Source organism: Oncorhynchus gorbuscha, linkage group LG16 (genome assembly GCF_021184085.1).
Source record: "Oncorhynchus gorbuscha isolate QuinsamMale2020 ecotype Even-year linkage group LG16, OgorEven_v1.0, whole genome shotgun sequence".
NCBI classification, from domain to species: domain Eukaryota; kingdom Metazoa; phylum Chordata; class Actinopteri; order Salmoniformes; family Salmonidae; genus Oncorhynchus; species Oncorhynchus gorbuscha.
This window is the reverse complement of record NC_060188.1, coordinates 36,630,193-36,657,536: the sequence shown is the minus strand read 5'-3', so window position 1 is coordinate 36,657,536 and position 27,344 is coordinate 36,630,193. Positions and strand designations below refer to the sequence as shown.

Genomic DNA, 27,344 nt, shown 5'->3' with positions numbered 1-27,344 from the left:
CATCTTGGTGTTTTGTGTGTTGGAGCGAGTGGAAAATCCCACTCTTCCTGTCCTCTTAATCTTCTCGAATGGACAGATGAATGAATAGGCATTCACCTTTCCATTAATGCAGGTGAATGACGAAATTGAAATCCAGGCTGTATCACAACCAGCCGTGATTGGGAGTCTCGTAGTGCGGCGCACACTTGGCCCAGCGTCGTCCGGGTTAGGCTGGTGTAGGTCGTCATTGTAAATAAGAATGTATTCTTAACTGACTTGCCTAAACATACGGTTTACACTAGATTACACAGCCACAAAGTCAAAATTGGCTAGCTTTTTGTCTTAATTTAAGTTTAGGCATAAGGTTAGCAGTGTGTAAATTAAATGTCAGGTCAGTGCTTGACTTGGACTGAAATAGTTTCAGGTACTCATTTTGGATGACTACTGTTTACATTTAGGTGAAGGAGCTCCACAATACGTTTGAGATTCTATAATAGGAATAGAAGCTCAAGCAGTAGAAATGTTATGGTTCCGGTACTTTGCTCCTATGAGCTCCTGCCTAAATCATGCACTGGGTTAAATTTAAAATAAAATTAAGAAGATAAATTGTAGAGAGGGCGGGGTTTAGCCATTTTTGTGGCTGTTAACTAGCGACGAAACTAACATAGCAGGCGTAAAAGAAAGACTTCCAACTTCAGTGCGTTCAAGACGACTGAACTCAATAAATATTTTGAACGGTCATCCATCTCGGAATTTCAGCGCGCCAACCTGGAGATTACTGACGTCATGATTTGCCCTTTTTTTGCGAGGGTCTAAGACCTTTTGCAACGCCCACTTCCGCTGAACTTCCTACCCGATACATGTTCTGTAAACTTGATTGTAGCCATACTAGCCTTTAAGTCTCGTATCATTATCTCATTAGATTAAGATTTCATTTCTATAGCTTTTAATTTGGATCATTCTTATTAACAATTCTGCTTATCCGTTCAGTTAGAGATTTTTGTAATTTGATTGTGTTATTTGTCTCTTAGCTAGCTAAACTCAGCAAAAAACGAAATATCCTCACGGTCAACTGCGCTTATTTTCAGCAAATGTAACATTTGTATGAACATAAGATTCAACAACTGAGACATAAACTGAACAAGTTCCACAGACATGTAACTAACAGAAATTGAATAATGTGTCCCTGAACAGGGGAGGTCAAAAGAAAGTCAGTATCTGGTGTGGCCACCAGCTGCATTAAATTCTGCAGTACATCTCCTCCTCATGGACTGCACCAGATTTGCCAGATCCAGCTGTGAGATGTTACCCCCCTCTTCCACCAGGCACCTGCAAGTTCCCAGACATTTCTGGGAGGAATGGCCCTAGCCCTCACCCTCTGATCCAACAGGTCCAAGACGTGCTCAATGGGATTGAGATCCGGCCTCTTCGCTGGCCATGGCAGAACACTGACATTCCTGTCTTGCAGGAAGTCACGCAGAGTATTAGCAGTATGGCTGGTGGCATTGTAATGCTCTAGGGTCATGTCAGGATGAGCCTGCAGGAAGGGTACCACACGAGGAGGAGGATGTCTTCCCTGTAACGCACAGCGTTGAGATTGAGCTTGTTGTCATTGCAGGCAGTCCGATGATGCTGTGACACACCGCCCCAGACCATGACGGACCATCCACCTCCAAATCGATCCCACTCCAGAGTACAGGCCTCGGTGTAACGCTCAATCCTTTGACGATAAACGCGATTCCGACCATCACCCCTGGTGAGACAAAACCGCAACTCGTCAGTGAAGAGCACTTTTTGCCAGTCCTGTCTGGTCCAGCAATGGTGGGTTTGTGCCCATAGGCGACGGTATTGCCGGTGATGTCTGGTGAGGACCTGCCTTACAACAGGCCTACCAGCCCTCAGTCCAGCCTCTCAGCCTATTGCGGACAGTCTGAGCACTGATGGAGGGATTGTGCGTTCTTGTTGTTGCCATCCTGTACCTGGCCCGGGTATCCTGGAAGGATATTGACCTCATCCCGTCAGTTGAGGATGCCTGGTAATTCTTTAAAAGTAACTTCCTCACCATCTTAGACAAGCATGCTCCGTTCAAAAAATGCAGAACTAAGAACAGATATAGCCCTTGGTTCACTCCAGACCTGATGCCCTTGACCAGCACAAAAACATCCTGTGGCAGACTGCAATAGCATCAAATAGTCCCCACGATATGCAACTGTTCAGGGAAGTCAGGAACCAATACACGCAGTCAGTCAGGAAAGCAAAGGCCAGCTTTTTCAAGCAGAAATTTGCATTCTGTAGCTCTAACTCAAAAAAGGTTCTGGGACACTATAAAGTCCATGGAGAATAAGAGCATCTCCTCCCAGCTGCCCACTGCACTGAGGCTAGGTAACATGGTCACCACCGATAAATCCATGATCATCAAAAACTTCAACAAGCATTTCTCAACGTCTGGCCATGTCTTCCTCCTGGCTACTCCAACCTCGGCTAACAGCCCCCCCCCCAGCTACTCGCCCAAGCCTCTCCAGGTTCTCCAGATAGCAGATGTTCTGAAAGAGCTGCAAAACCTGGCCCCGTACAAATCAGCTGGGCTTGACAATCTGGACCCTCTATTTCTGAAACTATCCGCCGCCATTGTCGCAACCCCTCTTACCAGCGTGTTCAACCTCTCTTTCATATCGTCTGAGATCCCCAAGGATTGGAAAGCTGCCGCAGTCATCCCCCTCTTCAAAGGGGGAGACACCCTGGACCCAAACTGTGAGACCTATAGCCACCCTGCCCATCTCAGGTCTTCGAAAGCCTAGGCAACAAACAGATCACTGACCATCTCGAATCCCACCGTACATTCTCCGCTGTGCAATCTGGTTTCCGAGCAGGTCACGGGTGCACCTCAGCCACGCTCAAGGTACTAAACGATATCATAACCGCCATCGATAAAAGACAGTACTGTGCAGCAGTCTTCATCGACCTGGCTAAGGCTTTCGACTCTGTCAATCACCATATTCTTATCGGCAGACTCAGTAGCCTCGGTTTTTTTAATGACTGCGTTTCCTGGTTCACCAACTACTTTGCAGACAGAGTTCAGTGTGTCAAATCAGAGGGCATGTTGTCCGGTCCTCTGGCGGTCTCTATGGGGGTGCCACAGGGTTCAATTCTCGGGTCGACTCTATTCTCTGTATATATCAATGATGTTGCTCTTGCTGCGGGCAATTCCCTGATCCACCTCTACGCAGACGACACCATTCTGTATACTTCCGGCCCGTCCTTGGACACTGTGCTATCTAACCTCCAAACGAGCTTCAATGCCATACAACACTCTTTCCGTGGCCTCTAACTGCTCTTAAATGCTAGTAAAACCAAATGCATGCTTTTCAACAGTTCGCTGCCTGCACCCGCACGCCCGATTAGCATCACCACCCTGGATGGTTCCGACCTAGAATATGTGGACATCTAGAAGTACCTAGGTGTCTGGCTAGACTGTAAACTCTCCTTCCAGACTCATCTTTCTATTTCGCAACAAAGCCTTCTTCACTCACGCCGCCAAACTTACCCTAGTAAAACTGACTATCATACTGATCCTCGACTTCGGCGATGTCATCTACAAAATAGCTTCCAATACTCTACTCAGCAAACTCGATGCAGTTTATCACAGTGCCATCTGTTTTGTTACTAAAGCACCTTATACCACCCACCACTGCGACCTGTATGCTCTATTCGGCTGGCCCTCGCTACATATTCGTCGCCAGACCCACTGGCTCCAGGTCATCGACAAGTCCATGCTAGGTAAAGCTCCGCCATATCTCAGTTCACTGGTCACGATGGCAACATCCGTAGCACGCGCTCCAGCAGGTGTATTTCACTGATCATCCCTAAAGCCAACACCTCATTTGGCCGCCTTTCCTTCCAGTTCTCTGCTGCCTGTGACTGGAACGAATTGCAAAAATCGCTGAAGTTGGAGACTTATCTCCCTCACCAACTTTAAACATCTGCTATCTGGGCAGCTAACCGATCGCTGCAGCTGTACATAGTCCATTGGTAAATAGCCCACCCAATTTACCTACCTCATCCCCATACTGTTTTTATTTATTTACTTTTCTGCTCTTTTGCACACCAGTATCTCTACCTGCACATGACCATCTGATCATTTATCACTCCAGTGTTAATCTGCTAAATTGTAATTATTCGCCTACCTCCCCATGCCTTTTGCACACAATGTATATAGACACTTTTTTTCTACTGTGTTATTGACTTGTTTATTGTTTACTCCATGTGTAACACTGCTGTCTGTTCACACGCTATGCTTTATCTTGGCCAGGTCGCAGTTGTAAATGAGAACTTTATTCTCAGCTAGCCTACCTAGTTAAATAAAGGTGAATTTAAATTAATTAAAAGATTCATGAGAAACGGTGTTTAAACCGAAGTTATCTTTGAAAGACAGGGTCCTGAAAAAGGGACATTTATTTTTTTACTGAGTTTATTACCACGCTAACTAGTAAGGTGGCTAGCAATTCGTCAACACCCCCGTCCCTTACCAACCATGGCACTGTTTTACTCAAGGAGCTTGCAAGAGCTGCCTAAGATAACAGTAACGGATGTATATCGTCTGGCCAAGACCAGTAGCAAAGCACCGACCTCCAAGTTGAAAAAAGGATTCAAACTTTGTCTCCAGTTACCTTTTCAACTATGAAGGTAAGTTTTTCCAATTTGCCTATCAGACCAGACAAGGACGTTTATTCAAAGCTGTAACGTAGTTTAAGACATGCATTTTACAGTAGCTAGCTAACATTTCTCATTTTTTATTCCAAACTGTTTTCGAACAGGGACAAAGTGACGAGAGGTCAGCATAGGGGCTTGCTGCTACAGGTCCATGAGGAAAAATGAGAAACCACAGTTTGAGTGTAGGGTGAAAAGTCAGCTGTTTGTGAGACTACATGCCGGTTACACAGTCAGAGATGAAGCCTAGTCTTAGACTAAGAAGTAACGGTCAATGGAGATCTGCATTAAGAGGCATTGCTTAGTCTAGGACTACGCTTAACCTATGTCGATGAAACCGTTATTGGTGTAGTAATTGTTCAGTTGTCTTCCTTGCTGTTTATGTAAGCTCTTATGTTGGTCGCATTAGCAAATACCCTTAATAGAAAAGTTTAAACCTGTATTGCTGTAATGAATTTAGTGGCTGTTGCATGTTTCGCCAGTCATTTCTGTCTGCTGGTCGTGACACACGAGTGATTTTTATAGTCTTAATAATTACATTTTTACATCATAGGTTGTACTTAAGCCCTAAGAACCTGTAACAATGACACATCACTGTTCATGTGTTGCTGGCACTGCATTATGCAACCACAGTTGCATTACTATTCCAGTCTGCACACAATTCCCAGATGGGAACACCAGTCGTCCCACCTGTGCACAGCTGCACAGAGGCCTAGCAGCAGTGGCATAAGCCAAGAACTATGGCATGTTTTAATAGCTATACCACATAACATCATATGGTTATAATAATGTCATAATGCTAATAAGTTATTTAATGAAAACATAAATTGTATCATGATTAGATTTCGAATAGTGCCCCCGTACTATCTTTTTACAGGGTCTGCAACCTGGGCCCATAGGAAAAATTACCATCACCAAGCGCATGGCAGAGGGAGGGATTAGGTGAGTATTACCTTGTAGCTGGTCATATTCTATTACACTTTGACTATATACAATTATTTAATTTCAGGTGGTTTCAAGTACAATGTTTAGATTAGCTAACCACAGCGGCTGCTGTACACTACAGCACCCTTCTTGGAACACTCCCTGACCTCTCAATTTTCCAGATAGAAGAGGCATACAAGAGCTTTGACCCTCTATCCAAGCCATTGATCTGCAACATGGGAAAGGTACAGGTGGGGAACCTCCTGTCTTTACCAGCAGCCTCCAATCACAACGTGACACAGTTCACCATAAGGAGACACCAGCATTCCTGTCACTGCCCCTAGATGGCAACTTTCAAGGCTGCACATTTGTGCTCAGTGAAGACCAGCTTCACATAGTCTCTTCAGGTGAGAGAATAGAGATCCAGTGGTGTTCACTATTTAGAAGGGTGATTGGTGGTACTAATGTGTACATGCAAAAGTTCTTAGGCAGGAAAAACAAAATAAACAAGGGAGAAGCTCCTTTATCTTTCAATTAATGAAAGAGAAACAAAACCAATCTCTGAAATTAATTAATTAAAAATAATTCAGTTAATAATGTTTCTGTCCTCTTGTCCGTGTAAAAAAAAACTCTTTATAACATTTTGTTCAGAGTATAAGCAGGGGTGTTAATTAACAAATGGACTACAGGGTGTAAGACAATGGATGGTCACAGCAAAAAAAGTTAAGATGCATTGCAGTAATAGCTCATTGCTCCTTGGCCCATGCCTTCACAAGAGAGGCCCACAACTGGGAGTTTTGTGAAAAGGCAAGCCACAGCCCAGATGCAGTTGATGCTTCCCATCGGTGACATGAGGATCTTTTGGACATCGTAGTTATTCCACATCGAAGGTACTGCTCCCTTCAGACGTCGAAGCCCACCATAAGGTTCAATGAAATCTCAATTTCCTAAATTTCAATAAAGATGCCGGAACAAATAACGTTAACGTCATTAGCACTAACGTTAGCTAGGTACTGGTAGCTAACATTACTAGCTAAAGAGACAATCGAATTACAATAAACACTAACTGAACGGATAAACAGAATTTAAAACACGAATGATTTTTTTAAAAAAGCTATAGAAATATGATTATATTAATATACTGAGGTAATGATAAAAAGAGCGATTTCGGGGCGAGTATGGCTACAATCAGGCTTGACAGGAAGCTATGTATAGGGTAGGAAGTTGGACGGAAGTGGGCGTTGCTACGTTGTGCAAAAGTTCTGTTGTCTTGAAATCCACATGACGACACAAACGGCAAGTAACACGTAGCTACTTGCGTCATTACGCTTACGCAATGTTGTGCCAAATCTGGAGGGAAAAAATCAAGCAGCATAGTTTTATCTGTCTAATAAATGAAGTCAGCGGAGGAAACACAGATTCGGAGGTTCGTTTCTGGACAACTCCGTGATTGTCCTGACCTAAGGTAAACTCACTTTTGCAGTTTCTTTAGACGAAGTCAAATCATGCATGGAAATTCTTGCTAGCTTGTGGCAAAGGTTTAACATACCATAACCGCTCTTGCGTGGTTGGCTTGCATGTTCCCCAGTTTGCCGTGTCTGCTCTCTAACGCTCAGGGCCCGGTTTCCCAAAAGCTAAGTTCATCATTAGAACCATAGTTAAATCTCGAGCTGTTTCCCTAAACCATCTAAAGTTACACTTACACGCTCATTAATTACCGATTGCCTCAACCCACTCGAATGCCTCGTTCACGATACCCATAAGCACTATTCGTTATTTTTAAACGACCCTTTTTACTGACTGGAAAGTTCTTTTTTTCTGAATGACTCGTTCATAAAAGGCGAGTCTGTGTAGACGTCTGTATTGAGGCCCCCGAAGGGTGCAGTGGTCTAAGCACCTCATCTCAGTGCCATAGGCGGCACTACAGTCCCTGGTTCGAATCCAAGCTGTGTCACATCCGGCCGTAAGGGCTGCGCACAATTGGCCCAGCGTTGTCTTGGTTTGGCGGGGGTAGGCCCTCATTGTAAATGTGTTCTTAACTAACTTGCCTAGTTAAATTGAAAAATTCACTCTGCAGAAGTCAGAGCATTTATACTTTGTGGAGCAGAGCTCTTGTGAAGAAAGTTGTCCTTCTGTGGATTTTATATGGTGGTTGGCAACCAACTTTAAGGTTAAGGTGCCTTTATTTTTTATTTATTTAACTAGGTAAGTCAGTTAAGAACAAATGTTTATTTACACTGACGGTCTACCCCGGTCTAAATCCTACCCAATAATCTTGTCTCTCTAAGGAAATGAAGTACTACATCCCCTAAAGATTTCCCCAGCACTACGTCATATTCGTCATAATGTCAGTTTCCATTCTCTGTTTCATTGTAAATGTATCTATTTCATTCTCTTTTTTTCCTCCTTACTCTGTCTCCTAGCACATTGACTCTTGGCATCTTAAGAGGGCGGTATTTGGCATGTGTTGTCCGGGACTCACTAAACCAGGAGGACAGACAGTTGATGAAGAGAGTGGTAGAGGAGGAACTGCTGAGGATGCAGGTAAAGATGTTTGTGAGTAGATACGATTTTCTCAATCAATATATCTCCCTCAGACCTGGATCAAATAGGTAAGTACTTGAATTAAACTCAATTTAGTTTGCCCAGTACCATGGAACAGTCTCAAAAGTGCAAACCTTCAGCCTAACTCAAGCAGATTGCAGGTACTTTCACATATAGCCTATGTCTGTATGTATTTGTAAGTAAAGTTTATGACATGTATTTGACCCAGAGCTGCTGTCCTGTCTTTCACAGTTTGATGCCCCATAACTTGTGATTAAATATTTTCTTTCTCCATTGAGTACACACAGATCTGAAGTGATTGGGTGAAAAGATGACCGCTACAGGTCTTGGGTGGTCAGAAGTGTGGAAGGAATCATTTTGAAGTACATTTCGTTCTTAAATACACTGAACAAAAATATAAACGCAACATGTAAAGTGTTGGTCCCATGTTTCATGAGCTGATTTTGCAGATGCACAAAAAGCGTATTTCTCAAATTTTGTGCACAAATTTGTTTACATTCCTTTTAGTGAGCATTCCTCTTTTGATAAGATAATCCTTCCACCTGACAGGTGTGGCATATCAAGAAGCTCATAAAACAGCATGATCATTACACGGGTGCACCTTGTGCTGTGGGCAATTAAAGGGCACTCTAAAATGTGTGGTTTTGTCACACAACACAATGCCACCAATGTCTGTTTTGAGGGAGCTCGCAATTGGCATGCTGACTGCAGGAATGTCCACCAGAGCTTTTGCCAGAGAATTGAATATTAATTTCTCTGCCATAAGCTCCCTCAAGTGGTTTTGGAGAATTTGGCAGTACGTCCAACCGGCCTCACAGCCGCAGACCATGCAGTTTGTTGTAGTAACTGACTTCAGTGGGCAAATGCTCACCTTCGATGGCCATTGGCACTCTGGCGAGTGTGCTCTTCACGGATGAATACCGGTTTCAACTGTACCGGGCAGATGGCAGACAGTGTTTTTATAGTGTTTGGGCGACGGTTTGCTGATGTCAATGTAGTGAGCCGAGTGTGCCATGGTGGTGTTATGGTATGGGCAGACAAATGATGGACAACAAACAGAATTGCATTTTATCAATGGCAATTTTAATGCATTGTCGTGCCATTCATCCGCCTCCATCACTTCATGTTTCAGCACGATAATACGCAACCCCATGACGCAAGGATCTGTACACAATTTCTGGACGCTGAAAATGTCCCAGTTCTTCCATGGCCTGTATACTTACCAGACATGTCACCCATTGAGCATGTTTGGGATGCTCTTGATCGCCGTGTACAACCGCTTTCCCGCCAATATCCAGCAACTTCACACAGCCAATGAAGATGAGTGGGACGACATTCCACAGGCCACAATCGACAGCCTGATCAACTCTATGCAAATATGTCGCACTGCATGAGGCAAATGGTGATCACATCAGATACTGACTGGTTTTCTGATCCATGCACCTGACTATTTGTATTTTTTAAAATTTGTATTATATTTATTTTTAATTGTAGGGTATCTGTGATCAACAGATGCATATCTGTATTCCCAGCCATGTGAAATCCATAGATTAGGGCCTAATGAATTTACAGTGAATTCGGAAAGTATTCCCCTTGATTTGTTCCACAATTTGTTACGTTACAGCCTTATTCTAAAATGGATTGCACCCCCCCCCTCAATCTACACACAGTAGTACCCCATATTGACAAAGCAAAAACAGTTTTTTAGAAATATTTGCACATTTGATCAAATAAAATAAAATAACTTTAGCATTCAAACCCTTTACTCAGTACTTTGAATCGCCTTTAGCAGCAATTACAGCGTCAAGTATTCTTGGGTATGACAGTACAAGCTTGACACACTTGTATATGTGGAGTTTCTTCCCTTCTCTGCAGATCCTCTCAAGCCCTGTCAGGTTGGATGGGGAGCATCGCTGCACAGCTATTTTCAGGTCTCTCCTGATATGTTCAAGTCCGGGCTCTGGCTGGGCCACTCATGGCCATTCAGAGACTTGTCTTGGCTGTGTGCTTAGGGTCATTGTCCTGTTGGAAGGTGAACCTTCGCCCCAGTCTTGTCCTGAGCGTTTCATAAAGGATCTCTTTGTACTTTGCGCCGTTTATCTTTCCCTCGATCTTGATTAGTCTTGCTGCTACTGATAAAAAATCCCCACAGCATGATACTGCCACCACCATGGTTCACCATAGGGATGGTGCCAGGTTTCCTCCAGATGTGACACTTGGCATTCAGGCCTAAGAGTTCCATCTTGGTTTCATCAGACCAGAGAACCTTGTTTCTCATGGTCTGAGAATCTTTGGGTGCCTTTTAGCAAACTCCAAGCGGGCTGTCATGGGCCTTTTACTGAGGAGTGGCTTCCGTCTGGCCACTCTACCATAAAGGCCTGACTGGTGGAGTTTTTCAGAGATGGTTGTCCTTCTGGAAGGTACTCCCATCTCCACAGAGGAACTCTGGAGCTCTGTCAAAGTGACCATCAGGTTCTTGGTCACTTCCCTGACCAAGGCCCTTTTTTATTTATTTTATTTTTATTTATTTCACCTTTATTTAACCAGGTAGGTAAGTTGAGAACAAGTTCTCATTTACAATTGCGACCTGGCCAAGATAAAGCAAAGCAGTTCGACAGATACAACGACACAGAGTTACACATGGAGTAAAACAAACATACAGTCAATAATACAGTATAAACAAGTCTATATACAATGTGAGCAAATGAGGTGAGAAGGGAGGTAAAGGCAAAAAAGGCCATGGTGGCAAAGTAAATACAATATAGCAAGTAAAACACTGGAATGGTAGTTTTGCAATGGAAGATTGTGCAAAGTAGAAATAAAAATAATGGGGTGCAAAGGAGCAAAATAAATAAATTAATTAAATACAGTTGGGAAAGAGGTAGTTGTTTGGGCTAAATTATAGGTGGGCTATGTACAGGTGCAGTAATCTGTGAGCTGCTCTGACAGTTGGTGCTTAAAGCTAGTGAGGGAGATAAGTGTTTCCAGTTTCAGAGATTTTTGTAGTTCGTTCCAGTCATTGGCAGCAGAGAACTGGAAGGAGAGGCGGCCAAAGAAATAATTGGTTTTGGGGGTGACTAGAGAGATATACCTGCTGGAGCGTGTGCTACAGGTGGGAGATGCTATGGTGACCAGCGAGCTGAGATAAGGGGGGACTTTACCTAGCAGGGTCTTGTAGATGACATGGAGCCAGTGGGTTTGGCGACGAGTATGAAGCGAGGGCCAGCCAACGAGAGCGTACAGGTCGCAATGGTGGGTAGTATATGGGGGCTTTGGTGACAAAACGGATTGCACTGTGATAGACTGCATCCAATTTATTGAGTAGGGTATTGGAGGCTATTTTGTAAATGACATCGCCAAAGTCTAGGATTGGTAGGATGGTCAGTTTTACAAGGGTTTGGCAGCATGAGTGAAGGATGCTTTGTTGCGAAATAGGAAGCCAATTCTAGATTTAACTTTGGATTGGAGATGTTTGATATGGGTCTGGAATGAGAGTTTACAGTCTAACATTCACCTAAGTATTTGTAGTTGTCCACGTATTCTAAGTCAGTGCCGTCCAGAGTAGTGATGTTGGACAGGCGGGTAGGTGCAGGTAGCGATCGGTTGAAGAGCATGCATTTAGTTTTACTTGTATTTAAGAGCAATTGGAGGCCACGGAAGGAGAGTTGTATGGCATTGAAGCTTGCCTGGAGGGTTGTTAACAGTATCCAAAGAAGGGCCGGAAGTATACAGAATGGTGTCGTCTGCGTAGAGGTGGATCAGAGACTCACCACCTTCTCCCCGGATTGCTCAGTTTGGCTGGGTGGCCAGCTCTAGGAAGTCTTGCCGGTTCCAAACTTCTTCAATTTAAGAATGATGGAGGCCACTGTGTTCTTGGAGACCTTAAATGCAGCAGACATTTTTTTTGTACCCTTCCCCAAATCTGTGCCTCAACACAATGCTGTCTCGGAGCTCTACAGACAATTCCTTCAACCTCAAGGCTTGGTTTGTGCACTGTCAACTATGGGACCTTTATATAGATGGGTGTGTGCCTTTCCAAATCATGTCCAATGAATTTACCACAGGTGGACTCAATCAAGTTGTAGAAACATCAAGGATGATCAATGAAAACAGGATGCATCTGAGCTCAATTTCTAGTCTCATAGCAAAGGGTCTGAATACTTATGTAAATAAGCTATTTCTGTTTTTATTTATTTTTAATAAATGTGCAAAAATGTCTTAACCTGTTTTTGCCTATTCATTATGGGATATTGTATAGATTGAGGGAACTTTTTTTGTGTGAATTTTACCCTGTTTTCTCCCCAATTTCGTGGTATCCAATTGTTTAGTAGCTATTATCTTGTCTCATCGCTACAACTCCCGTACGGGCTCGGGAGAGACTAAGGTTGAAAGTCATGCGTCCTCCGATACACAACCCAACCAAGCCTCACTGCTTCTTAACACAGCGCGCATCCAACCCGGAAGCCAGCCGCACCAATGTGACGGAGGAAACATTGTGTACCTGGCATCCTTGGTTAGCGCGCACTGCGCCCGGCCTGCCACAGGAGTCGCTGGTGCGCGATGAGACAAGGATATCCCTACCGGCCAACCCCTCCCTAACCCGGGCGACGCTAGGCCAATTGTGCGTCGCCCCACAGACCTCCCAGTCGCGGCCTGGGCGCGAACCCAGAGTCTCTGGTGGCACAGCTGGCGCTGCAGTACAGCGCCCTTAACCACTGTGTCACCCGAGAGGTCAAGGGAAAAAACATTTAAATCCATTTTTGAATAAGGCTGTAACGTAACAATGCGAAAGGTCAAGCGGTCTGACTTTCCGAATGCTCTGCATTTCAATTGTCTGATTTCCTTGTGAATTGTAACTCAGTTAAATCTTTAATTGTTGCGTTTTTATATTTTTGTTTAGTTTTTTTCGGATTAAGTCACTACAGTTTTCCAGTCCCAATTACATTACATTCATGTTATTGCTGCTGGTAGGTGCATGCTGTCACGACAGTCCCGAGCTGTTGCATTTATCTCGATTCGAGCTGGTTTCGATTATAATCTGACCTGGGACCTCTGCCTCTCTCTCAGGACAGTGACAGCAGTGACAATGAAGCCATTAGCCACGTTACCCCGACGCCTCTCCACAACAAACGGAAGAGGGGTGAGGAGGAGAAAGGAGGCAGGACCAAAGCAGATGGATCCAAGGCAAAGAGATCTCGGCTTCAGTCGGCCCAATCAGGTCATTTCCAATAGTAGTGGCCCTTGGGTGAAATTCTCCTCACTTAAAACGGCACAAATGTTAACGAAAATGTCTCCCTACTATTTATTTATATTAAGCTTGTTTTTTAAATAAATGTCTGAAAATGTATATTATCCAATAACTTGAGTTAGTGTGTTGCAACTTGTCCACAGCTCAACTTATATTATGTGCAGTCCCATCTAAGTTTTTAATTATAGCGGTGCAATGAAAATTCTGCCCTTTTGTCATGGTGAAAGCCCACAGTGTGTGCTGCGGCTCATATTGCTGGTCAAATATTAACTTGAGACACATTTATTCAGATTTGTGTGAGCCATGCCTATTATGAAGTTGAGACTCATCCCATGATTTGTTTTAAAGAATTAAGACTTACCATATCTGTGATAGCCACAAAGGTATTTTAAGCAATATTTTCTCAATCTAAGTTGGACATTTTATTTCCTTTAACTATTTTAAGATTCCCCAGATTCTGGACTCGAGAGAGTGGGAAATGGAGAAAGGCAGATGGCGGAAGAAGAGGAGGGGAAGGACATGGGAAGTGTTGAGCAAGTTTCCCAAATCGGCACCAAGAAAAACAAAGGGGGACACAAAGGAGTACACGATGGTGGGAAGACTGAAACTAGCTCAGAAAGTGATGTTGAGATCAAAACGGTGAATCGGAGGAAGAGAGAAAATGACTCCCAAATTGGCACCAAGAAAAACAAAGGGGGACACAAAGGAGTACACGATGGTGGGAAGACTGAAATTAGCTCAGAAAGTGATGTTGAGATCAAAACGGTGAATCGGAGGAAGAGAGAACATGACTCTGAAGTCGAGGAAGAAGATTTTGAGGAGAACAAAAAGAGGAAACGAGATGAAACCCACAAACAGGAAAAGGACAAAGTCAATTCAGAAAGTGACTCTGAAGAGGATAAAAAAAGAGCGGGAGTAAAAGAAAATGTGAAAGTGAAAGTGCAGAGCAAGTGTTTGAAAAGGAGGGAGAGAGAACCATTGCAGAGAAGAGAAAGAGTGCAGGTTGTTGGGAGTGACTCGGAGCACAATGGAGAGGCTGAAGTAATGGCGCAGAAAGGGGTAAAAATACAAAGAAATGACAACGACTCCAGGTCAAAGAGTGAGGGAGAAAAGAATGACGGTGCATCTTCAGAGGAAGCCAGCGGGGGAGAGGGTGAGTTATCAAGTGGGTGTGTTCATGAGCGTGCATAATGTGTCCTAGTAAAGGCCCGAACATAGTGAAAAATCCAGGGATAGGATACCATTATGTAGCCCCAATGACAAGCGTTCAAGTAATGTACTATTTCCCCCTCCCTAAAGTAATTTTTCTTCTTTCTCAGATGAAACCGAAGAAGTGATGGCTAAGACGAAGGATGAGCCAGCCCAAGACTCTGACTCTGGCTCATCCCTCCCATCATTGGAGGACGAACAGGAAAGTGAGGTCAGGCCAGAACAGGTGAAAAAGAGGAAGTCTGTGGCGAAGCGGCCATTAAAGGGTGAGAGCAGTGAGAGTGGATCCAAAGGTGGAAAGGTGAGGCCAGTGGCTTCTATGCCAACTACAGCACACAGTAGGCACAGGTAGTTGCCAACACACTTTCACATTCGCAATGTACCTGGTTCAGACCTGGTTCAAATACTGAAGTAGTTCTGAAGGTATTGGATCAATATAATACGCAGTATGATGAAATTACAAGCCAAAGGCAAGGTGGAGCTACTGCTATATTGCCTATGCGTCCCCAAATCCCTTCTGATCTGTACAAAGTGTTGCCTGGAAACCCAACGTTGAATTGCATAGAATTCTTTGTTTTGGCAGAAGTTAGCTTTTTGAATCGGGAAAGTTTCCCATCCTGACCTCTACAAGCCAGAATGTTTAATAAATAGAATTTTAACATTGATGTAATTATACTTTCCTGTGGATATATTGTCTTGCATTCCCTACCATCAAAAGGACCAACTGAATGAACAACCGGTAAAGTTGTTAAAATATAATTTTATTCAACATTCTGGTTTGTAGGGGTTGTAAGAGGAAACTTGCCTCACTCAAACGCTAATTTCTGCCTGATGAAGAATTCTATACAATTTTATGTCTGGTTTCAAGGCAATATAAAGTGTAGAGGCAAGTGGCTCTTTCTGGAGTCGGCCTTACATGGAACCCAAACTGGCTGCGCGCGTGTGCCATCGTGCATAAATGTATTTTGTCCCCATACACCAAACGCGGTCATGACATGCAGGTTAAAATATCTGAACCAATTACTTTCATTTGGGGACAGGTCGAAAAGCATTAAACATGTATGGCAATTTAGCTTGCACATGCTAGTTAATTTGTCCTATTTAGCTAGCTTGCTGTTGCTAGCTAATTTGTCCTGGGATATAAACATTGAGTTGTTATTTTTCCTGAAATGCACAAGGTCCTCTACTCTGACAGTTAATCCACACACAAAACGGTCAACCCGAATCGTTTCTTGTCATCTCTCCTCCTAGGCTTTTTAATCTTTGAACTTATATGGTGATTGGTATCTACACTTTCATAGTATTACCACGACAACTGGCAAAACAGTGTGTCTTTCAATCACCCACGTGGGTATAGCCAATGAGATGGCACGTGGGTACCTGCTTCTATAAACCAGTGAGGAGATGGGAGAGCGATCTGCGTCAGAAATAGAAATTACTTCTATTTTAGCCCTTGTCAACGCAGACGCTCGTTGGCGCGCCCGAGCACTGTGGGTGCAAAAATTTAGTAACATATTTTCCTACATTTATTTTGCAATGTGAGTGGTGTAGTCAGGGTATTAGCCTAGGCTAATCCTGGAAAAATGTGCTACATCCATGTAACATGAAGGACAACAGGGCGGTAGCCAAGCTGAGGCGTTACATTGCCCTCTGTGGTGTGAGACGGAACTACAAGAAGCTCCTGGATGGCTGCTGCTCCATCAAGTCAAAGGTGGCTGTGCTGAAGAGGGAGCTTGAAGAACTGGGTGTCAAGGGTAATTGGGGGGGCTGGGGAAATGAATTTAAATTCTCTCATTTGGTCCGTATGCCCTCGCTCACTCCACCAAATTGAAAATATTTCAATTGACTGAATAGGTTGTACGCAATAGCTCCATGTAGCCATTCAATTGGTTAAAGGGCGAATCCACTAAATTGTTTACACCTATGTGATACTTTTAAAGTCCTGTTTATACCTAGCGCTAATATGTGTCCTTTGTCCTGATCTTGTCAACATTCTGATTGTGCACACATTTTGACATACACATGGTATAAAAATGTTTCTGTCCACTGTGCCGCATTGTTACCAGATTTCCAGGACCCTGCCTGTATGCATAATTGTTTTAATAATATTATATGTATTTAAAGACTCTTATTGATGTTTTAAGTCAATGGTGCCACCTGTCAATGATTTGAGGGTGAGATGACGATGATTTAAATGGCTTCACTGTCCAGATGCGTCTACACTTGTAAGTATATCCAGACACGATGCGTGCCTGACTACCTCTAAATGTGATCAGATCTTCCTAATCACCATCGGATCACAATGAGTCTTTTAATCTACACCTATATAAAAAAAATGGGGACAATCAAAATGTGGACAAGATTAGTACGAAGGACACATTAGCACCAGGTATAAACGGGGCTGATATCCGTGAGGTGGAGTGAGCCATGGTGCTATTGCTGGACAGTGGAAACTTGCTGGGGACTAATGGCTTCTGTCTCTCCCCCTCAGGCCAGCCTTCTATAGAGAAGTGTAAGAAAGCCAGACTTAAGAGAGAGGAGGCTCAGGAGTTGGCAGACCTAGATGTCTGCAACATCATAACTACACAAGGTGACATTTTTGCCCACTCCTTAATCAACTGCTTGCTTCTAGATCTTAGCTGATTGCATACCCTGACCATGCACTCTGATTGGCTAGGTGGATATTTTTCTGTTCTATTGCTTTAATAGTCTTATCCAATCTTCTCCATCTTTGTTTCAACTTTAGGTACAGGGAATACTTGTTGAAGCACAAACTGTAGATCTGAAATCAAAATGTAGATCAAATGAACAATAAAGTTAGACTGGTTGTAAAAAATTAAACCTAAAGTAGCAATAAACAGGGTGTCAGAGGGTCCTTAGTCTTAAATTCATTTCAGATTTTTAAAGGCTTTAAGTCTAAATGTCATCAATTTAGTTTTCAAAGGTCTTAAAACATGCGATGGAGATGACTACATTGTTTGTTATATTGTGCTGCTGTTTAATTGTTGCCACCATGCCCACTTTATTTGTTTACATAATACTCGAGGTGCACTTTGTAGATGGGGAGCCCTCCACATGTGCACTTCTGTGTGTGCGAGTCTGGCCATTGCCAGAGGGGGGAAAGAGAAGAGATCAAGGTAGCCTATACAATTTGATAGACCACAATATTAGCTAGAGTTGCCCTCTTACCAAATACATTTTGCTTACGTTGGTGATAAGGCTACACAATGTTCCTGCAGATTTTTTGGTGTTCATTAAACCATTATTTTTTCAACAGTAAGGTGCATTAACCTGCTTCCTGTAATGAAAGCATCTGCCCCTATTTCGCTTCTCTCGCACTCCGTCTCCCCCTTTGCACACAGAGTAAATGGAGAGTTGCAACTCTAGTTAATGCTGTAAATACTACCACCAGAACTGTTAACGTACCAGCATTTACACCTGGTGCACATGACCGTAAGAGAGACTGACTAATGGGCCCCAATTGGCCTATTTAGTGTCACCATGTAAGTCTGAGTGTTCAGTCGAACAAATAATGGCGTGAGCGTGCCTAAATATACAATTTGTGTGTTGTCTTTGTGACCAGTATAGTGTTTCATCGGTGATCATTTTTGTTTGCATGATTTTGAGTTGGGTTATGGCCTATTTAGTGTCACCGTGTAAGTCTGTGAGTGTTCAGACTTATTCTTTGACAGGTGTTGCTCGTATTTTGCGAAAGGAGAACAATTACGTGATTCGATATATTGAACTAAGTCCTGCGCATAAGCTATACATTAATATAGTGACACGATAGGAAAGATGGTTCAGAAACTTGGGAACCAAGCTCGAGTTATCAGTGTGGCCCTGTCACCTGGACATGTTGAAATAATACCTTCAGGCTTCTGTCATAACTGTCCATTTATTGGAAAGAAATGGACAATTTACAGGGAGCAGTTTGGAAAAAAACAAATCCCGTCCGATTTGTCCTCCGGAACTAATCCTAAGTCTTTGGTCACGTGTATGCGATGCATACATGTATGACGTAAAGAGAACAGGTTGAGGGAATAATGAATGTTTTTCCTAAACAAATTAGGGATTTTGTTCACAGAACTTTTGAGTCAAATGGCTTTATGTTGCAGCTTCAGCAACACAGATTTTTAGATTAACTATCTTCAAATTAATGACTCGGGACGTCGGGTTTCTCTCTCTGCTAGGGATATCTGCAGAAAAGCTTTCTTGATGTCTGCCATGAATGCGATCTCATGTAGTCTGAACTTTATCAGAACGCTGAGCAGATCCGGATTCAGGTTCGGTCCTGTGAGTAGACAGTCATTGAGAGATGGACAGCCATCTTCATGGGACGAGGCATCAAACACCACTCTCAATAATCAACTTCGGTAGCCTTACTGAGTTAGCGTCACTCACCCGGGCTGGTAGTGGATTGACGTCCTGTTTCTTCGTTATCACTCTTTGTGCACGACTCTTCAGCATGATAATGCGTTCTTTATAATCCTCCGTGCATGCAATCTCTGCCTCCAATCCGTCCAATGGCGTTAACCGTTCAATTCCACGATCGAGTTCAAACAAACTGTCCTCCTTAGCTGATAACAATTCCAACAATGTACTCAAGTGATCGGTATCCGGATTTGACTGGGATATTTCCACGTCAATCTGATTCAAAATCCGCGTTGTTGCGCCTCGAATGGTACCCCGCTTTAGTCTCATTCTTTCTGCCTCATGCCGACGTTCCTCCTCAGTCATTTCAGCCACTTCTTTGTCGCAGCTTATATCCCGGGTTTCGGCACCAAATTTTAGATGAACTAACTTCAAATTAATGACTCGGGACGTCGGGTTTGATACGAAAGTTTCTTTTAGTAAGAATACTTGTTCACGTTACATTTAACAACAATTGTTTTGGTACAGAGTGGTGCAGGTAAGATGCTGTCGGAAAGTCAGCCACACTCACTAGCACCTGCACATAATTGGCGTGTTATCACTCATTCCTCTCGCAAGGCATTCTTGAAGTCAAAAAGCGTAATTCAACACAACCCAATACAATTACATATGCAAATAAATCTAAAGAAATATCTTTAGATACAGCTCAAAGAATAAACTTAAACATTACCTCTAACACATTAAAGTTACAACACGGACAGAGCGATAAACACTTTGTTCTGTTGTGGTGAGGAGAGAGGAAACAGGTGCTAGTCAGTCACTCTGTCTTTAAAAAAAAAATGTTTTTAACAAAGCGCAGCAAGTCAGCGCTTTGTCGGCACAATCAAATCGATTGCTGGTTGGACTTTGTATGACTTAATTATTTAATCAAACCATGTGCTGAATGCATCAGACAAGCTCAGTGAATATAGTTGATTAGAACGCATAGGATGTGTCAGTATATGAGGAAAATACACATGGAAAAATGTAGACCAATCGATTGGTTGAAATATTGTTTGGGGTGGGGGAAAGCCCTAATTTGAGAAGATGTGCCAGCGGAGCGGAGCGCGACATTTGCTGTGTATACATCAAGTAGCCTATATAGGCATACCAATGGAAAGTTTTTGTCGGACATTACATTTACTGTTCAATCAATTGCATGGCTATCTAGCAACAATATCATATTTAAAATAAATACACACCTGTATTTGGGGAGTTTCTCCCATTCTTCTCTGCAGATCCTCTCAAGCTATGTCCGGTTGGATGGGGAGCGTTGCTGCACAGCTATTTTCAGGTCTCCAGAGATCGAGTCCAAGCTCTCGCTGGGCCACTCAGAGGCTTGTCCCAAAGCCACTCCTGCATTGTCTTGGCTGTGTGCTTAGGGTTGTTGTCCTGTTGGAAGGTGAACCTTTGCCCCAGTCTGAGGTCCTGAGCGCTCTGGAGCAGGTTTTCATCAAGGATCTCTCTGTACTTTGCTCCGTTCATCTTTTTCCCCCGATACTAACTAGTCTCCCTGCCGTTGAAAAACATCTCCACGGCATGATGCTGCCACCATGCTTCACCGTAGAGATGGTGCCATGTTTCCTTCAGACGTGACGCTTGGCATTCAGGCCAAAGTGTTCCATCTTGGTTTCATCAGACCAGAGAATCTTGTTTCTCATGGTCTGAGATTATTTTGGTGCCTTTTGTTAAACTCCAAGCGGGCTGTCATGTGCATTTTACTGAGGAGTGGCTTCCGTCTGGCCACTCTACCATAAAGGTTTGATCGGTGGAGTGCTGCAGAGATAGCTCTCCCATCTCCACAGAGGAACTCTGCAGCTCTGTCAGAGTGACCATCGGGTTCTTGGTCAACTCCCTGACCAAGGCCCTTCTCCCCCGATTGCTCAATTTGGCCAGGCGGCCAGCTCTACGAAAGAGTCTTGGCGGTTCCAAACTTCTTCCATTTAAGAATGAGGACACTGTTCTTGGAGACCTTCAATGCTGCATACATTTTTTTTGTTCCCTTCCCCAGATCTGTCCCTCGACACAATCCTGTCTCGGAGCTCTACGGACAATTCCTTCGACCTCATGGCTTTGTTTTTCCTCTGACTTGCACTGTCAAGTATGGGACCTTTTTATATAGACAGGTGTGCCTTTTCCAAATCATGTCCAATTATTTGAATTTACCACAGGTGGACTCCATGTTGTAAAATCATCTCAAGGATGATCAATGGAAACAGGATGCACCTGAGCTCAATTTTGAGTCTAATAGCAAAGGGTCTGAGTATTTATGTAAATAAGGTATTTCTGTATTTTGTTTGCCCCCAAATTTCAGAAACTGTTCATTTTATCATTGTGGGGTGTGTAGATTGAAGATTTAAACCATTTAAAAAATCATTTTAGAATAAGGCTGTAATGTAACTGGTAAAAAGCCAAGAGCTTTGAATAATTTCCGAATGTACTGTACTTAGTTACATATGAGAATCTGTCAATTGAAGTAAATAAATGAGGCCCTAATCTATGGATTTCACATGACAGGGAATGCAGATATGCATCTGTTGGTCAAACACCTTGTACAAAATTGGGCCTCATAACGGGCTTCAGGATCTGGTCACGGTATTTTTGTGCATTCAAATTGCCATTGATAAAATGCAATAATGTTTGTTGTCTGTAGCATATCCGTCCCCATGGGGAATTCTGTTCACAACATTGACATCCACAAACTTCTCGCTCACATGATGCTATACACATGGTCTGCGGTTTTGTGTCCGGTTGGACATACTGCCGAATTCTCTAAAATGACATTGGAGGCGGATTATGGTAGAAAAATTAACATTCAATTTTCTGACAACTTTGGTGGACATCTCTGCTGTCAGCATGCCAATTGCATTCTCCCTAAACTTGAGACATTTGTGGCATTGTGTCTCAACTGCATATTTTAGTGGCCTTAGTGTCCCCAGCACGAGGTGCACCTGTGTAATTATCATGTCGATTTTGTCATGTGTGCTAAATACAGCAGGTGTAGCCCTTACTGTGAAATGCTTCCTTACAAGTCCTTAACCAACAATGCAGTTCATGAAATAGAGTTCAGAAAATATTTACTAAGTTAACTGAAAAAAAATAACACCGTAACAAGGCTATATACATGGGTACAGGTTAGTTGAGGCAATTTGTACATGTAGGTAGGTGTAAAGTGACTATGCATAGATAATAAACGGCGAGTAGCAGCAGTGTAAAAACAAAGGGGTGGGGGGTGTCGTCAATGTAAATAGTCTGGTTGGCCATTTGATTTATTGTTCAGCAGTCTCATGGCTTAGGGGTAGGAGCTATTAAGGAGCTTTTTGGAACTGGACTTGGTGCCCCGGTACCGCTTGCTGTGTGGAAGCAGAGAGAACCGTGTATGACTGGGTGGCTGAAGTCTTCAACAATTTTTTTGGGCCTCTCTCGGACTCAGCCTAGTATATAGGTACTGGGTGGCAGGATGCTTGATGTACTGGGCCATATGCACTACCCTCTTTATTGCCTTGCAGTCCGATGCTGAGCAGTTGCCATACCAGGCGGTGATGCAACCGGTCTGGGCTCCCGAGTGGCACAGCAGTCTAAAGGCAATGCATCTCAGTGCAGGTGGTGTCACTACAGTCCCTTGTTTGATTCCTGTATCACATACGGGTCAGTTGGCTTTTCATAGCCGAGCATTCAGAGGTGGAGACAGGTGTGGAAGGGAGGGGTCCTGTGAACAGGTCGAGGTCAGGGAGCAGTTTGTTTTATTGACAATCCTCCACTGGTCCTCACACATTGGGCAACTGATGTATTGTTAAGCTTTTATTGTTGATCTCTGGTAATGTGCGACCAAACTCTGGGCCGGGAGATACCATGAAATCTCTACAGAGTCACCTTTGATTTTTAATACAGAGCAGGCTTTTTTTGACAACTTGTTACTATATACATGCAGTCAAAGATAACCTAAACAACCCTACCAAGTTCTGGAAGATTATCAAATCAGTGTAGGGTTCTAATGTAATCAATTCCATACCCAGCATTTGGAAATCAGCTTATGTCCTCTCACTGCTATTAGGGTGGAGATCCCTCAGATACTAATAACTATCGTCCTATCTCTAAACACCCTATCCTGGCCAAAGTCTATGAATCCCTAGTGAACTCAGTTAAACTTCTTAATTGAAAAGAACATACTGAGCGGGGTTCAGTCTGGCTTTAGATCGGAGCACAGCACCACAACTGCAGCTATGGCAGTGGCAAAAGACATCATTAATGCACTTAATAAAAAGCAACATTGTGCTACGCTGTTTGGATTTATCAAAGGCCTTTGATTCAGTTGACCATGAATTGTTGCTAGCTAGACTCGGAAACATTGGTCTCAGTGAAGGGGCAGTAAGTTCCTAAACCAATTATCTTTCTGTGTGTATATACTGACAATCACAAGCCTAGCTTTCTTGATTAATAGAGGTGTGCCCCAGGGTTCCATTTTAGCTCCTGTGTTATCGATTTTTATTTTTTTATTAATGATTTGGGAAATGGGATGCAACCAGCAAAGTTACATCTATATACAGTCATACACTGCTCTAAAAAATAAAGGGAACACTTAAACAACACAATGTAACTCCAAGTCAATCACACTTCTGTGAAATCAAACTGTCCACTTAGGAAGCAACACTGATTGACAATACATTTCACATGCTGTTGTGCAAATGGAATAGAAAACAGGTGGAAATTATTGGCAATTAGCAAGACACCCCCAATAAAGGAGTGGTTCTGCAGGTGGTGACCACAGACCACTTCTCAGTTCCTATGTTTCCTGGCTGATGTTTTGGTCACTTTTGAATGCTGGCGGTGCTTTCACTCTAGTGGTAGCATGAGACTGAGTCTACAACCCACACAAGTGGCTTCAGGTAGTGCAGCTCATCCAGGATGACACATCAACGCGAGCTGTGGCAAGAAGGTTTGCTGTGTCGGTCAGCGTAGTGTCCAGAGCATGGAGGCGCTACCAGGAGACAGGCCAGTACATCAGCAGACGTGGAGGAGGCCGTAGGAGGGCAACAACCCAGCAGCAGGGCCGCTACCTCTGCCTTTGTGCAAGGTGGAGCAGGAGGAGTACTGCCAGAGCCCTGCAAAATGACCTCCAGCAGGCCACAAATGTGCATGTTTCTGCTCAAACGGTCAGAAACCGACTCCATGAGGGTGGTATGAGGGCCCGACGTCCACAGGTGGGGGTTGTGCTTACAGCCCAACACCGTGCAGGATGTTTGGCATTTGCCAGAGAACACCAAGATTGGCAAATTCGCCACTGGCGCCCTGTGCTCTTCACAGATGAAAGCAGGTTCACACTGGGCACATGTTGCAGAGTCTGGAGATGCCGTGGAGAACGTTCTGCTCCCTGCAACACCCTCCAGCATGACCGGTTTGGCGGTGGGTCAGTCATGGTGTGGGGTGGCATTTCTTTGGGGGGCAGCACAGCCCTCCATGTGCTCGCCAGAGGTAGCCTGATTGCCATTAGGTACTGAGATGAGATCCTCAGACCCCTTGTGAGACCATATGCTGGTGCGGTTGGCCCTGGGTTCCTCCTAATGCAAGACAATGCTAGACCTCATGTGGCTGGAGTGTGTCAGCAGTTCCTGCAAGAGGAAGGCATTGATGCTATGGACTGGCCCGCCCGTTCCCCAGACCTGAATCCAATTGAGCACATCTGGGACATCATGTCTCGCTCCATCCACCAACGCCACGTTGCACCACAGACTGTTCAGGAGTTGGCGGATGGGGGACGATAAATTCACAAATGGTGTCCAGGTCACAGCTGGGAGCTGAGGGGGGTCGGTAGCAGGCGGTAACAGTTTCTGAAGAGAGTAACTTTTTAAATTAGTAGTTTGAACTGTTTGGGTATGGACCTGGAAAGTATGATATTACTTTGCAGGCTATCTCTGCAGTAGACTGCAACTCCTCCACCTTTGGCAGTTCTATCTTGACGGAAAATGTTATAATTGGGTATGGAAATCTCAGAATTTTACCTCCGCTGCGGGTACAGTGGAGGTAAGCCCAGGCACTGGGTGATGATAAGAGGTTGTATCTCTGGACATGCTGGTTGTAATGGGTGAGGTCACCGCATGTGTGGGAGGTGGGACAAAGGAGGTATCAGAGGTATGAAGAGTGGAACTAGGGGGTCCATTGTAAACTAAAACAATGATAACTAACCTGAACAACAGTATACAAGGCATATTGACATTTGAGAGAGACATACAACTAGGCATAAAGTAATCGCAGGTGTTGATTGGGAGAGCTAGCTAAAACAACAGGTGAGACAACAACAGCTAATCAGTTAACACAACAACAGCAGGCAAAAGAGGTATTGCAGAATTTAGTTTGCTAGCCGGGAGATGCGCCTGGCTCACGGCTAACTGGTGCTAGCTTCGTGGCAGTGGCGTTAGCCACTATAGCCAATCGGTAGCAGCGGTGAAACGATGCCAAGGTCCAGAGTTTTCAGCAAGGATCCGGTGGAGTACTGGGCTCTAGCCGTGTATGAGTGGGGTTCGGGTGAACAGCTGAGTAGGCCGGGAGGTGGGGCTCAGGGATAGCTTCGATACTGGATGCCACGGTGAGTGCAAACTAGCTGTGAGCTAGCTAGCTGCAAGCTGTGCGCTAGCTAGCTGCAAGCTAGCCGTGAAGATCAGAAGTAGAACCTGCAGATACCCTGAATAAAATCAGATGCTATAGGCCATGCAAAAATGGGTCTCTAAACAGGATTTAAAAACCTCAGTGGTATCTGCCTCTCTTACCGGACAGGGTAAATTACCACTGATATAATGACACTGCTGCTAACTACTAACTCAACAAATCAATGTGTCACTTTGTCTATTAATGCAGACAAAGTAGTAGGGTAAAACCAAAAATGGTCACATTGATGGACGTACTGTTTGATAAATTAACTACTAATGTTCTACCTCTCAGGTCGTCCAAAGCGGAGAGGGGTGTCCAAATGGCAGCAACAGTCCTCCCCTCCATCCTCTGCTTATAAGCGTGTAGTCAACTCAAGCTCAGACAGTGAAGAGGACAGTCACGCAGGTAGGGGGCGCAAGAGAGCCACAGACTGGAGTAATCTGCAGGGGATCATCAGTGATGACGCAGACAGCAACTGACAGGCTTTGCTCTTCTGGTCAGGAGGATCAAGTTGCCTCCAGACTAGAAGTCTTCACAGGTCCAAAAAGTTGGACCGGTACCGAAATGGACCTTGGGCTTTCCCACCCGGACCCGATATGCATAAAACATTCTAGACCCGTTCCTGGTTGCTCCACACCCGATCCGAATGAGAAAAGCAACAGAAAAGTATTATTTTTTAAAGCTACTTTATTCTGGAAACGAACGCGACCGGGTATTTGGGTACAGATGGGTCCGTGAAGACCTTCACTTTTGCATTTTCCTCTACACTATGGAAGCTTAGTTGCTGGTTGTTTTACTGCCCATTTTAGCTTAATGTTGTCTGTATGGTTCTCAGATACACATGATTAAGGCCTAGATTCAATCAGACCAGCAATGGCAAACACTTGCATAGCAGATGTTTTGGTGGTGTCAGAGATGGAACTGTGTTTGTGCTGTCAAATCTGTGAGCAGCTGCTGTTGCAGTCATTGTCACAAAGCCACTGGTATTAAAGTTCACAATGAGGAAGTGTCGGCTATATAGAAATAATTGCACTCAAAATCATTAACGAAATAATGAGGATTTCTATCATCCTAATCGAGGTGTAGATTACATCTCACATTCCAGTGTTCGAACTTGTAAACCAGGCGAATGGGATTTCTGTTATGAGCGACTCCGTGCAGCCAATGGCAAAGTCCACATTAGGTGTAATGCTTGGAGCCACTTGTGGATTTGACAGCTTTAAAACAGTTCGACCTCTGACACCACTTGCTTTCTAAAGCGGATCTGATTGAATAGAGCCCTAAATCAGTTTCTTCCCTCATTAAAACACTTAGTTGTAGGCTAAACAAACCTTTGCAATATAACATTTTGCCTTAATTGCCAAGTACAAAGAAAAAAGGTAAATTATTGTATATAGGTACGCAAATATGACTTTTCCTTCTATTGCCGTAGTTTGAGACACGTTAGGTTAGCTGTTGAGTCAAGTGTGTGATTTATATTACTATTAGTGCTGTGTTCCATTTAAGTCATGATTCAATAAAGCTGTAGATATGTATAAATGGTAAGCGTGTTGGTCCTTTTCATTGATCAAATAAGGTTGACACCGGTTGCATTTCAATTGGAACATTCTCAGATTTTAGGACACTAGCACCACCCTGCCCTTACATTCCCATATTC

The 27,344-nt window shown here is 43.8% G+C and overlaps 1 protein-coding gene across 3 annotated transcripts; it reads left to right on the top strand.

The window, feature by feature from the left end:
* Positions 1–6,917: 6,917 nt before the first annotated feature.
* hirip3 (HIRA interacting protein 3) lies at positions 6,918–27,232 on the top strand. Of its 3 annotated transcripts, none has more exons than XM_046303930.1 (8): positions 6,918–7,075; positions 8,034–8,154; positions 13,243–13,393; positions 13,869–14,576; positions 14,743–14,933; positions 16,242–16,386; positions 17,124–17,222; positions 25,979–27,232. In XM_046303930.1, exons 1-8 carry the CDS (start codon positions 7,005–7,007, stop codon positions 26,164–26,166), a joined length of 1,674 nt encoding a protein of 557 aa, XP_046159886.1. In that variant the 5' UTR covers positions 6,918–7,004; the 3' UTR covers positions 26,167–27,232. The 3 variants fall into 3 exon arrangements, with proteins under 3 accessions (XP_046159886.1, XP_046159883.1, XP_046159882.1); XM_046303927.1 differs by having other exon boundaries at positions 8,034–8,166; positions 13,878–14,576; XM_046303926.1 differs by having other exon boundaries at positions 8,034–8,166.
* Positions 27,233–27,344: the final 112 nt, after the last annotated feature.